The sequence below is a fragment of the Guillardia theta genome (genome assembly GCF_000315625.1).
Source record: "Guillardia theta CCMP2712 unplaced genomic scaffold GUITHscaffold_40, whole genome shotgun sequence".
NCBI classification, from domain to species: Eukaryota; class Cryptophyceae; order Pyrenomonadales; family Geminigeraceae; genus Guillardia; species Guillardia theta.
The window spans coordinates 420998-434126 of record NW_005434634.1 but is presented as its reverse complement, the minus strand read 5'-3'; the positions used below and the strand labels follow the sequence as shown (position 1 = coordinate 434126).

At 46.4% G+C, this 13129-nt stretch overlaps 4 protein-coding genes across 4 annotated transcripts; 2 read left to right on the top strand and 2 right to left on the bottom strand.

The window, feature by feature from the left end:
- Positions 1–4469: 4469 nt before the first annotated feature.
- On the top strand, positions 4470–6533 carry GUITHDRAFT_163578 (hypothetical protein; the record flags this gene model as incomplete). The annotated part of the gene is made up of 8 exons (XM_005831455.1): positions 4470–5178; positions 5625–5662; positions 5715–5749; positions 5852–5925; positions 5969–6105; positions 6152–6231; positions 6275–6410; positions 6459–6533. The coding sequence occupies 8 exons, from the start codon at positions 4470–4472 to the stop codon at positions 6531–6533; spliced, it is 1284 nt and encodes a 427-aa protein (XP_005831512.1).
- Positions 6534–6870: 337 nt separating this feature from the next.
- Positions 6871–7020, bottom strand: GUITHDRAFT_48419 (hypothetical protein; the record flags this gene model as incomplete). Its single annotated transcript, XM_005831454.1, has 1 exon — positions 6871–7020. A coding segment is annotated over one exon (150 nt), but the record flags the coding sequence as incomplete, so codon positions are not given.
- A 663-nt stretch (positions 7021–7683) lies between these two features.
- Positions 7684–9347, bottom strand: GUITHDRAFT_163577 (hypothetical protein; the record flags this gene model as incomplete). Its single annotated transcript, XM_005831453.1, has 4 exons — positions 7684–7924; positions 7974–8501; positions 8561–9139; positions 9186–9347. 4 exons carry the CDS (start codon positions 9345–9347, stop codon positions 7724–7726), a joined length of 1470 nt encoding a protein of 489 aa, XP_005831510.1. The 3' UTR covers positions 7684–7723.
- Positions 9348–10418: 1071 nt separating this feature from the next.
- GUITHDRAFT_109648 (hypothetical protein) lies at positions 10419–11105 on the top strand (the record flags this gene model as incomplete). The annotated part of the gene is made up of 4 exons (XM_005831452.1): positions 10419–10733; positions 10788–10919; positions 10968–11012; positions 11061–11105. 4 exons carry the CDS (start codon positions 10419–10421, stop codon positions 11103–11105), a joined length of 537 nt encoding a protein of 178 aa, XP_005831509.1.
- Between the last annotated feature and the right edge of the window lie 2024 nt (positions 11106–13129).

Here is a 13129-nt window from a genome sequence, read left to right as displayed (position 1 = left end):
ACGATGACTTGATTTCTGCCGGCTCAAGAATTGTAGTATTAAATCGACAAAATACCGCATCGCCAAACAAATCTGATCCTATGATTGTAACTTTGTTGCTGCTCAGGAATTGAATTTGCGAAGGCATGACCAACGTCAGCCTAGGAGGCTTATTCAGCTGAAAATTTAAAGTATTGCTCCATGAACTGCTGTACGGATCAAAGACAGTGAGAGTGATGGGCAAAGTTAAATCACGAGGTGAAGAGCACAGCAACGTTGAGCTGCTTTCCATTGTTCCTATGGATGCTTCAGCTCCAAAAAAGCATTGCAAACTGTTTGAATGAAAGTTCTCTCCAACGAGGAGAATCTCGTTCTTGGCGAGGTTCGGTCGGAAGAATTTGAGGATGATAGGTGCTTGGTAAACAAAACGAAATTCAGAAGAATTTTTGGTCAGGTCCAACGAAGACAAATAAAGAAATTTATCTCCATGCCGAGACGATGGCAGAATACAATGGATCACGGACGAGGAGGCATACGCTACATTGAGACGAATTTCCTCCATCATGCATGCTTCCCAGAAATTTAAGTAAAGTCCTGTAAAACTGACTACAAGACCTCCACTAGATGGACCGACAGTAGGGGCAAGACCGAACACGATTGCTTCTTGAATTATCGAGACTTGTAGACTATTGTTGGTAAAATCTACATTGTTGGTTGAAATCTCCAGGCCCACTTGTCCAGGGAGCTCGAAGTCAATCGAACAGAGTAAAAGAGTACTTGAAACAATCGTACCGTCGAAGTTCCGTCCAGACGAGAGTCTACACCATGCTATCCAGGAATTGAAATTAGAGATACATTCTTGGTGAATAAAATTTTCTCCCAAAACTGTTATCACAGAAAGTTTGTTTGCCAATACTATACTTGGAATCAAAGTAATCACTTCCTCCAACAAGTAATACTCATATGAAATTCCCTCTAATTTCGACAAGACCCCATCTATAGCGACAGAAACTTCGTGACATCCAGTCGTTTGGGGAGGCGTCCAACAGATCACGTCAGTTCCATGAAGAGTATAATTCTGAGAAACTTGATCACCAAAAACAAACTCATATCGGATGCCAGACCAGATATTCGAGATGAATTTGAGTGTGACAATAGTTCCTCCGATGGAAGGGCCTAGAGACGGATGCACATCAACAAAAGTGTTGCTGTAATCGAATTCAAGCAGCAATCCGGTGGTCCACAAGTTGATAGTATCGAATCCAAACAGAACTTCGTAGTTTCCTGGAGAAGTGACTAAGTCTGACCGAAATTTTGCTACTGTACTGTTCAAAATTTCAATCGGGTGTACTGCATTGTTCAGTGTTAGCTTCATTTGCCTTGAAACATCAAATCCGTATCCTTGTAAGTATATTTCAAAGGGAAAGTACAACGGAACTTTCATGGGTGCCATGGTAGCTATCTTTGGTAATGCTACAAAATTTAATGGAGAATCGATGTCGAAAAAGTCAGCTTGATTGAATGATATCATCATTGAAGAGTTTTGTACATCTAATTTCGGGGTGCGGCAAACCAGAAAAGATGATGTGATCATCGTTCCAACTGTAGACATTGCTCCAAACTTACAAAGCAAACCATCGGTAAATTTTATCTGCTGATATCCTATCCCAGTGATATTGATAATGTTGTACTGATGGGCCGCCAGTATACTTGGAGTGACAGATAAGACTCTGAAAGATGAATAGTAGTAAAATGAACCTGAATCGACAAACAGATTGCCATCGTTCGAAATTAACATGGGAATGATCCCGCTTTTTGACCTTGGAGAATAGCATTTAAGAAGTGACGAAGACAAGTATACAGCAGGAGAAACCGTATTGGCAAGTTTGCAGCAAAGAACGAGCGTATTTCCAAAGTTCTGACCGACGACAGTAATGGAAGTTCCACCATCCGTTGGGCCCGATGATGGGAAGATGCTATTGACATTCAAAAGTGGCAGAGATTGAAAAGTTAAGGTTTCCAGAGAAAAATCCAATGCGTTATTGGAGGCCCTTATTGTTGTCTGGAAAGTTGACGTGTAGTTATGAATCGGTAAAGTGCAAATTATTGATGTGGAAGTTATCCAGGAAGCATTCACAGTGATAATCTCGTTATCAAATTCTGATTGACAGCTCAGATATGGTGAGCTGATAAAATTTTTGCCAAGTACCGTGATTTTTGTCTTGACGCTGAGAGATCCAAGACTCGGAACAATGGTATACAAAGATATTGTTGGATAGTAATGAAAGTCCTTCATATTTACAGAGGACAAACTTTCATTGGACATAACGGCAAGAGAGATCGTCCTTTCTAGTAGCGAAGGAGGAGTGAGGCAAAAAATTTGGCTATTTGAAACCACAGTAGCACTTCCAAAAAGAATGTCATCAAAAACGCAGAGTATTGAGGTGTTCGATGATACAAAGTTAGAACCAAACACTCTTAGCACAGTGCCTCCGCGTAATGGTCCAAACGTCGGGAAAATTGAATACAGATAGGAATGTTCCGTGTACTCAAGTTCAATGGCACTGGAAGTGTAATCAAACCTGTTATTGCTGACATCCACACTTAACTTGCCGACAAGATTGGAGGGAGCTAGACATGAAATTTGAGAAGATGAAGTATACATGCCAGCACTCTCCACTTCGCCAAATTTACAGAAGACTGAGTCCGAGGGAGAAAAATACATTCCAAATGCAGTGATCACAACACCACCATCCACCGGAGAAAGTGTTGGAAAAATTGAAAACAAACGATGATTCTCTGCCAACCAAAGGTGTCAGATAGCAAAAGCGATTCGAAGTAGCAATTCATCACCTTGATAAGCAAATGCTTGATACGATTGTGAAATATCCACTTTGTTCGAAGTAATTCTGACAGATACTTCAAGGCCTGACTTCTTTGGCGGCGATAGGCATTCCAACTCAGAGGTTGTAATCCATCTCGCTGGAATGTAGGAAATTCCGAACAAACATCCCAAGGAGATACTGTTCGGAAACCATTTTCCGTATATCCTTACCCGAGTGCCTCCCTGTCGTGGGCCTCGGCATGGAAATATCAATGTCACTTGAGTTGGCTCTGCCATGAAAAGGAAATCATTACATACCCAAACGAAATGTCTATAGATTCAAAGTACCTGTGAATTCAAACAACAATTTGTTCATGTTGGAAAGGAATTGGTTGCCATTGATCAGATCGACCGCAACTTTCCCCACTGAATGCGCAGGGGTCTCACAGATGAATTCATTCTCCGAGGAGTAGATGGGGGTAACGATCGCGACCTCCCCGAACCGGCAGAAAGAGTTGTTTGCTGGTAATGAAAAGCCCCTCAGGGTTATAACGGTACCACCAAGCTTTGATCCAAACGTCGGCTCCACGATCCTCAGAATCGGGATGTCAAGGGCATCTTGATTGCTTTGAGCGTCCCAGAGACAGAGAATGAGGAGCAAGGCAATAATCCGTGACATGAAGGGCGTGGGTGTATGTATAGTGTAGGCTACTGTCAAACTCCACAATTTAGAACCACATGGCACCTTGGGGTGGCGATGGCGACGTAATCCTCGCTATAGTCTCTTGCTTGCCTCCTCTTTATTCCCTCTGCACGCATCAGCGGGCGCAACGGTTTTGACCTACTTGATGGAAGATTAAGTCTGGTGGGTCCATCCTCACAAGTACCCCTAGTAGAGACCTTTGACATAGTATTGAAAATGAGGGTAGGGTAATGGTTCATCCTGACGGGTGAGGGGGTAGGGGGCTATCGGTTGATGAAGATAAAAATAAAAAAACTAGCTTGTCATGCACTTTTCACTTTGACGCCGCCCGGCATGCCAGCAGCCCGTCACTGGTGACCGGACTCCGGCCCGGGATGCCACTGAGTCAGCATCCGGGATCATTGTGGCGGCCGGAGTATGTCGACGGTCTTTACTCAAAGATAAGTAAAATCATGATCATTCAGAACCATGGAGCCTCACTGAAGTTACCTTGTTCACTGACTTGAAGTGGCATGGCAACCTGGCTGACCAGCATTTGATTTCAAGTTGAACAAACTGTGACAGTGAGTTGCACCCGGCAGCACTGCGGCAATCCCGGGGACGCGGGCCGAACCGACGGTACTAGTCACCCGACGCCGCCGGGTCAGGAGTCACCTCCCCCCGGCCCCCCGGCCCGGCGGCCCCCCCGCGGGCCCGGCCGGGCCCGGCGAGTCAGAGCCAGCGCGGCCGCCCGCTGGCGCGGCGCTGGCGCGGCGCCCTAACTCTCAATGCCAGGCGGGCCCGGCGTGCCCGGCGACGGCTCTCAAAAGTTTGTGAAAGGCACAATGGCGGGAAGGCAACGTGTGCTGGGAATGCAGCTGCAACAGCCGAAAAGGTTGAGATGATGGTGAAGAGTAGATAGCTATTCTGATAGCTGTCATTCAGTGTATAGAAGAGGGGAGGCATTTTTCCCTCTTTGTGGTCATGGACTCGATTTCCAACAACAGGGAACTTCGCAATGCTGTTGAGGAGCTGATTCAAGAAACGAAGTGCCCCATATGTTTGGATTTCTTGATTGATCCCAGGACTGCACCCTGTCAGCATAACTTTTGCGAAGAGTGCATCTGTGAGTATATCAAAGACAACCATAGCGAGTGTCCATCTTGCAGAACCCCCGGCACAAACCGTCGAACGTTGGCGAAGAACAATACGCTGAAAACGGTGACAGGAATCACGAAGAAGTTGGCCATTGCACTTGGTATGATCAGTCCAGAAACCGAAACACCCAGAGAAGCATTGTGGAAGGCCAGATCGGTCGCCGGGAAGCGGAAAAAACGAGGCAGGCCCCGTCAGCACGCAAAACAAACTGTGGAGGATGTTGCAAATGTAGATGAAGGGGTTAACAACAATGGGCTTGAGAAGGAACATTACCATGCGGCAATGCTGGATGTAGATGAAAGCAACAATGAGGTCAATGGCTCTTACTATGACATTGATTTCGGGCCTTCCCTGGAGATTCCGATAGAGTTTCATGAAGAAAATGATGTAACGGGACTGAGCAGTGCTGTCTCAGAGAAAGTCGGACAACACCAGGAAGTTGTACAGTTGAATGCGGAGACAATGGATGCCATCCTTATTTCTAAAGCTTCGTCCGATCAAAGCTCCCGGATGGAGAAGAATTTCCGTGGCAATGGTGATGAATGTGATTTGTCTACAACTACCGATGAATCCGAAAACACGCCAGATAAGAAGAGTAGAATCACAGAGGGTCCCAATACAATGGATGGCAGAAGGAGTGCTTTGCATGCTACTGTCACGCCTGCTACTGTAAAGAATCCCAAAAAGAGCCACCGAGCATCTCTTTCTCCGGGAACACCACATGCAACCTATATTCGATACGATGGATTATCCACATTGATGACAGAGACTCCAAAGAGAAGGAGCTTTGTCAATGATGAAGTTGAACCAAGTTCCAATTGTCCGAGAGGTATTCGTGAACCCCTTTTGCACATTTTGCTCCTGCCCTCATTAATAGTTTATATTTTCCAGTACCTTTTCGGCCAGTCGTAGCATTTACTGGGATGGGTATAATCTCTTTTTTTTCATCAAGACGCATTGGTTGACAATTCATGAATACAGGTCGAGTAGAGGCGATGGAACTTCGATGTATTGTGCACGTGAAATCACTGTATGACCCATCGGATTGAATTTTTTGACTTTGTAACTCAGGTTCTTGGTGGATCATGCAAGGAAGACGTAGATTCGTCAGTGACTCATATGATTTGTTGTGTAGACGAATCTTTGCTTAGCATAAGAACTTTGAAGTAGTATGCTTCTTGGCTACCGTTGTATTTGACTTCTACCAGGTTTTGTTATGCAATGCTGTGTGGTGTGGAACTCGTGAGTCCCGTATGGCTTCGTCGATGTCAAAAGGCAAAAGGTAACCATCTTGATGATTTTCGCCATCTCACGTTGTATACAAGCATGGTTAAATCCAAATGACAGCGAAATCGTTCGAGGATGTACTGTTGGAAAGAGGAAGCACTTTGGACCCCTCAAGCGTTCGGAAATCCTTTCATTGATGATGCATTCTAGTGTCGACATCTTTGCTCCGGCTAAGGTTCACACGTACAAAGCAACTTCCCTCGATTCTCACTATTTGTCAGCTTGGAGGAAAAAGATTTTGTCTCCTTGACAAGTCGAGAATGAAGAACCCAGATGGAAGTAGTTTGAGCAAACTACTCAGGTATGAAAGTGTGATAGAGCCCCCTGATTGATTCTTTGGAAAGGTTGGCGGGTGGGGAGGAGGTCAGCGAGCCTTCAACAGCTGAGGAAGCCAAAAGCTTGATTGTGCTGGTGAATTCGGAGACTTGCTGTGATTCTGCATTGAATAGAATGCGAAGATTGAGAGCTCAACTCATCAAGGTATGAAATATGTTCGATGACTCCTTGTCGACCTTGAGCAACACGCAGTATGGCTTTGTGATGGATAGCATTAGCATGTTCGAGGTGGCGGAGGATTACATGCAAACCTATCTGTTGGCATGAAACATATATGTAAGAGTTAAGAGCTTCAACTCTCTTCTATTTCATAAAGTATTCGTATACACAATGAACAACTGCTACAGCATACTGTGTCGAATCCTGGGCAAATATTACTTTGATGGATAAGGAATCCAACCAAAGAGACACACCTTTCTCCATCTGTGAAACTGATATTGCATATCTTCCTGAGCATCTGCACGACTGAGAAAATGTCTCAGACGCTTCATCATATTCCATATCATCTGCAAACACAATTACACTTTTGAAGACGAAGGAAGTTACACAGTGACATACCCAAATCCACTTCATGAATATTTGAAGAGCTATTCACAGAGTATACCAGAGACCGATCATAGTTCGACCGCGAAGTTTCGTCTGACAGAATTTCATAGGCTTTTCTTATCCTGATGAATGGCTCCGCTTCTCCTGCCGCACACATCTTATCCGGGTGAAACTTTCTCGCTTTTTCGCGGAAAGCCGATTTTATCTGTGTGCATGGGCTCACAAGCAAACATCTCCATCTCTTTCTCTCACCTCCTCAAGGCTCGCTGAGCAGCTCACACCCAGCTCCTCATACGCATCCCAACCGTGGCTAGCCATATTGCACGGGGCCTGACCGACCCACAGTATGCTTTTTATTTGACTGAAAAAGAAGGACACAGTATAGAGGGGACGGGTGGTGAGTATATTACATTTCACGGGCAATTCAAGTAGGGGGTAGATGGGATTGACTACTGGGGTACTCACACTCGTAGGGGGGTGGGTCATACTTGAGAGGGAGAAATGTCGGAGACTCACATACTTGCGAGTGAGCGGATAAGAAAGCGGCTGGCACGTCAAGCCCATGCTCTTGATCCCTCGGTCAAGATCTCAAGCTCAGCTGGTAAAGTTGCCGGATTCATGGTAGATGCATTTGTCCGGGAAACTGTAGCACGAGCCGCTTCTGCTGCGCAGCTTGACGGGTCGAACAAGATTGGGATCCAGCATGTAAGATGTAGAGTATGTTTCATTCCAAAGATCTGACATTAATTCCCCGTTGTTGTTTCTTGTTCTTGCTCTATGCGTGTTTTCTTTTTAAGTTGGAAAAGATTCTTCCTCAGGTACAGGTTGAAAAGTCAAGGCTAAAAAGTGACACTTTCCACAGCTGCTGCTTGATTTTTCATGATTCATTGTTCTCAAATTGAAATGTTGCTTTATCTACCCTCAGACTTCATCTTTGCTAATTCAAGCAGCAGAGGCTTGATATTCTTGCCTTCTGCCTTGTACTGCTCCACGAGAGCTTGAGAGTACCTTTCAAACAGGAGATCTTCCTCTTTGAGTTTCTGCTTGACAAGTTCTTGTTCGCTCAATTCCTCATCCTTCTCACGTTGAAGGAATAAAGTCTTTGCTTTCGCCTGATACACAAACGTCAGTGAGGGTCTTGCAATTCAAACTCCCAGGCACCTGTTTGACATGGTAATTCTTGAGTTCAATTCTCTTCGCTCGTCTGCGTGCCTCCGCAGCTCTGTCTGCAGCGAGTCCAGCCTCGTACTCGGCTTCGAATTTCTTGGCATCGATTTCTCCTTGCTCCCTGTCGAGCCTCTTTTGCTCCGCTTTCTTCTGGAGTTGTGCGGTGTTCAACGCCCGCATCTCTTCCAACTCTCTCCTCAACTTCTCATTCTTGGCGCTCAATTCCGCATCCCGCTTGGCTTCTGCCTCACGAACCTGTCCTGCTATGCGCTCATTCTCATTTTTCCTCAATGATTGCAGATAGGCAACTTGTCGATCAATCATGCGCTGACGAATTCCTTGCTTCTGAGCCATGATCTCAGCTTCTCGTTCTTCTCTCATTCGCGTCTTGCGCTCTTTCTCATCAGCAAAGTATTGAATTCTTCGCTCTTCCTCCTCTTGTGCCTTTTGGTCAGAAATCTTCTTTTCTTCCCGAAGCCGTTGATTATCAAGCATCGTCTTCTTTGCTCGTTCTGCTTCAAGCTTTGAAAAGACAAGTCAGTCAGATAAATTCAAGATGTGAAAATCCAATTAGGAATTACCTTTCTTCGTTCCTGCTCCTTCTGCTTTTCTTCCAAGATGTGAGCTTCAACTCTCTGCTTGATCAGTTCTCCTTCCCGGCGTTCCTCTAACTTTTGAGAGACATATCTTACACGGAAGTCTTCGAGCTGGTCTAATTGGACTTGCTTTGCATGCAATGCACGGTCGAGCGCTTCCTTCTTCTTCTTCTCCTCTTCCTCATCACCAATTTTGACAGCTTCAATGGTTCTTTCATGCCACAGTTTTTCCTCGGCAATTTTTCGTTCCTTAATCTTGCTCTTGATTTCAATCTGCAGCTCACGCTCTTTCATGACATCGCTTAAGTAGAGCTTGCTGCCAAAAGTCTTCACGCGCTCGGTGTTTTCATATAACAGAGCTGTTGCCCTCTGGATGCATTTCTTCCTTTCAGCTGCCTGAAATTCAGCTTCTTCCCGATCTTGAATCCTGCGCTTCTGTTCATATTCTTCAGATTTTGCCATTCTTTCTGCTTCCTTTTGTCTACGCCTTGCTTCCAAGGTATTGTTCCATCCTTCCATGCGTGTTCGTGACATGTCTCGGAGTTTGTCACGAAGTCGATCATCCTGCGAATCATGTTAGAAGAGGACAAGCATAGCAAGAGCGGAGGACCTCAGACTGCAAATTTTGCCCTTGAGTTTTAGCATCTGTATGCAATAGAGTCTTCCGTATACGATCAAGTTCGTCTGATGTCAAAACTGTAGTCTGTCCCAAGGGAATGACAGGCTGCGCGCTCAGGGAGTTGACGGAGAGGCCAGAAGTGCTCCTCGCCATTTCAACAATGAAGCAGTCCAAAAGGATCGGAATAGACTACCCAGGATGAAAGTAGTTGAGAACTTGAATAAGGGAGTATGAGAAAGGAGAAAAGCAAGAGAGTAGAGAAGGATACTCTCAGTCCTGAAGCAGGGACAGAGAGAGGGCAGGAGGGTCAAGGGAGGGGGAGGAAGATCGAGGAACCAAAGCAGCGAGGAGGACGCCAACGGAATGTCAGTTGGAACCATCAACGGCTGTGTAACGTGGAGAAACGGGTTTGTAACTGTAGTTTACCCAGTTGGTAACGGTACCGTGAAACGTCGAATAAAATAGTTTCCATTGTGGTAGGGTGGGAAGGTGGTCGGAGGTAGGGGTGGGTTTGTTGTTGGAGGGCCTGAACCGGTGGGGGTAGAGATGTACGAAAGGGGTAGTCGACGGTAGGTGATTGAAAAATGGTGAAGAGATATCCTGAGGAATGGGCGAGAGGGGAGTTTACTGACTGGAGGAACGAGGATGGAGGGAGGGGATGCTAGTGGAGAAAGCGCACAACAACATAGATGAGAGATGGAAAGAAGATAGGAGAGGAAGGAATACGTGCAGAACAATATCCAGGGTCAATCAGTGCGACGAAACATTTCTGGACCGTGGTAAGCGAGGCAAAGAACAAGAAAGTGAAGAGAAATGTAATGAACTAGAGCAGAGGAAGATGGTCGATTAAGATGGAGCAGAGTAGACGAGTGAGTTGTAGAAGGGAAGAGAGGGATGGAGGGGAATGAAGCGAGAAAAGTGGGATTCCGTTGAAAGAGGAGTGAGATACCATAAAGTGAAGCTTTCTCACGGGTTCAATGGAGGTAGGATTTTCGAGCGATGGATTCAGAAGGTAGGCAGACAGGCAGGTGGAAAAACTCCAATAGAGCATGATACCATGTGAAACTTTAAATATTCAATCAAGATGTTTGCTTTTCCGGATATCTGTGGGGTCGCTAACTGCCAGCTGCAGTGTTGAGTTAGGGTTGAAACTTGAATATCCTTCCTGGGGAGGCAGCTTATTGGGCTCAGCCTCCCCTGCAGGCTTTCAGCTCACAACGAAAAATGGGTGCCACTGAAAGTCGTGAGGACGATCGCTTGTGCGGTTCTTGCAGCGACGAAACTGGTTTTTTCGCCGAGACAGCGTGTGTGAAGAGGAATCATCCTCAAGAACGAGATAAGAGGGAGACTGTGATGACACCAACGGAGCGTTCACGAACAGACACTGTTGAACATCCGTCTCCTCGCCGGCACTATGTGGCTCAGCCCACGCAGGACTCGTGGAGATTTAATGCTTCGGCTGATGAGGCTGTCGGGGTGGGAGCATACTTTGGGCGGCTCGAGGGACAGAATGACAGCGTGGCGAGGGTCAAGAGCCTGGTATCTTTGCCGTTTTGGTGCTCTCTTCAGGTTGTTCACGCCTGATCTTTACAGGTTCCTGGAGGCCCGGCTGAGCAAACAGGGATAATTGAGATAGGCGACGCGCTCTGTGCTGTGGACGACAAGGACGTATACGGCCAGCCACTTTGCGAGCTCGGAAAGCATGTGCTTGGTCCTTCTGGAACAGTGAGAGTATATCGCTCCTCCAAGACATTGTTTGACAAGCCGAGGCAGGTAGTTAAACTGTCCTTCGAGAAGAGGCGGACAGGCGAGCGATACGTAAGACTTTTCTCCTTGCTGTTGGTTATGACAAGAGGTGCATTGCAGGTGACGCATCTTGTGCGCGGCAAGGGCGTCTTAACCGTCATGTAACTGTTGATTTACGATCGGAACGAAATTATTCAGGGGACAGGATTGTTGACGATGGCAATGGAGAATAGAACTTCGCCCTGCGAGCTTCCATTACTCCTGTAAACGACGTGGTGCGACAAACCTTGCTGGTCTCCTTCGCAAGCATGCAGCATCTCTTCGCTGTCTAGTTGCAAGTCAGCCATCCAGCCGAGCCCCTTGTTCACATCTCACCTCCATCACATCATCCCACTCTCCTTCGAGCATCACACCGGAGCTGATTTTCTGACCCTACGAGTCCATCATCCCTCGAATGCGCTCATACGACTCACCTTGATGCCCGTGTTGGCACTTATCGTCTCCTCGAGCGAGGGGAGCAGCTCATCTACAGACATGCCCTGACAGCGATTCACACCCTCACCTTGAGTTCAGGACGCCTTACCGGGGCACTCAGCACCAAGTTCAGGGCGAGATGCATCCCTTTCTCGCTCCTCCGTTCCTTTGATGGTGGTTCCGGCACGGGCTGACGAACCTTCGGCGGGAAGTCAAGGTGCGCCCGAGCGATCTTACTTCATCGGACCTTCTCAACTTCATCCGGTGAAAAGAAATGAACGAAGTTGCTTCCTCCAGCCTATACGGCATCAGAAATTTCCTTCTTTACCTGATACGTACCTTATCAAAGGTAACTTGGACACCAAAGATATCTCCATCCTGTCACAATGATCAGACTGTGTTCCATCCTTCCTAATATAGCAATACATCTTCCGAAATCTCTGACACTCTGCCGCGAAGATCGTCGGTTTGAATCCCTGCATCGCTTTACTGATTTACCCTCAAGTCTCAATAGATTCACCTTCTTGAACAAGCTTTCTTGAAAGCCCAAAAGTCCGAACAAGAATACGCACTTCGTCGCCAACATTTAGTGCTCGAGGAGTCTTATCATCTTCTGATTTCTTCGCTTGGCTTTTTCCCGTGGAGAGTTCAGGTTGATCCGGTTTCAATCCCTCAGTTCCTTTGTTGTCAACCGGCAAAAGACTCAAGAATGAGACTGCAGTAGCATCTGTATCAGGGGTTCTGGCGCGCAGGATTTCCTTCTCGATCTCCTCCAGCTCTGCCTGCCTGCTCTCATTGTCCTGGAAATACCGTTTGTCAATCATGTGCGTTCACCTACATTCTCGCAACCTCGACATCTTCATCATCCAAAACTTCTGACTGCAGCTGCTCATCAAATCGTTGGACTCCTACCAACCTCCATTACAATTTCATAATGCAAATGCAGGGTTTATACCACGATGATTTTGCATGAAAACCTTCATTTGGCGTTGTTTTTCAACATCAGGCTGATTGAGATTCTCTTGCGCAATGCCAAGATTGCGACTGAGCTCTTGGACTCCAGCAGCTAAAGGATGATTTTTCTGGAAAATTTCAAGCTGAGAGCGGGAAACACTCGTGCTTCCTTGATTGTTGCCCTGCTTGAAGTTCTTGACCCTTCGCTGCCAATCCGACTCGTCTGCATTCTCATCTCCCTGCTTTGAAGCCCCGCGACCTAAGTTAGTGCTAGCATAGACTTTTTGTTGCTGCACACGAGTTTCAAGACTCTGCAGGTCGTTGAACTCTCGGAGAACACGAGTTGCCATGTCAAGTTTTGCACCATCAGGCAACACAGAATCGAAAAGCCGAGCCCTTTCGGTCATTGCAGAGCGTGTGGTTGTTTTCCTTGGCATTCCTTCTTGATCTTTGCCTGGCGTTTTTACACAATACACCACCTGATTATTCATCATCAGTTCCTGCTTAGCTTCACAAGATCCTACTTGCCTTTGATGCCGGTGTACGCAACCATGAGTGACTGACGTCTCTGTTCTCCAGAAAACAGAGCCCGCCATCAAAGATACTTTCCACTTTCTTCATCAGAGTCAAGAGAACCTCTGCTGGATGACCTTAAAGTGGAACAGCTCAGATGTTTGAGGCACGCCTGACAACTATTACCTATCATTGTGAAGGCTAGGACTCCACCATCCTCGAGAATTGCATGAAAGTTCTTCATATTT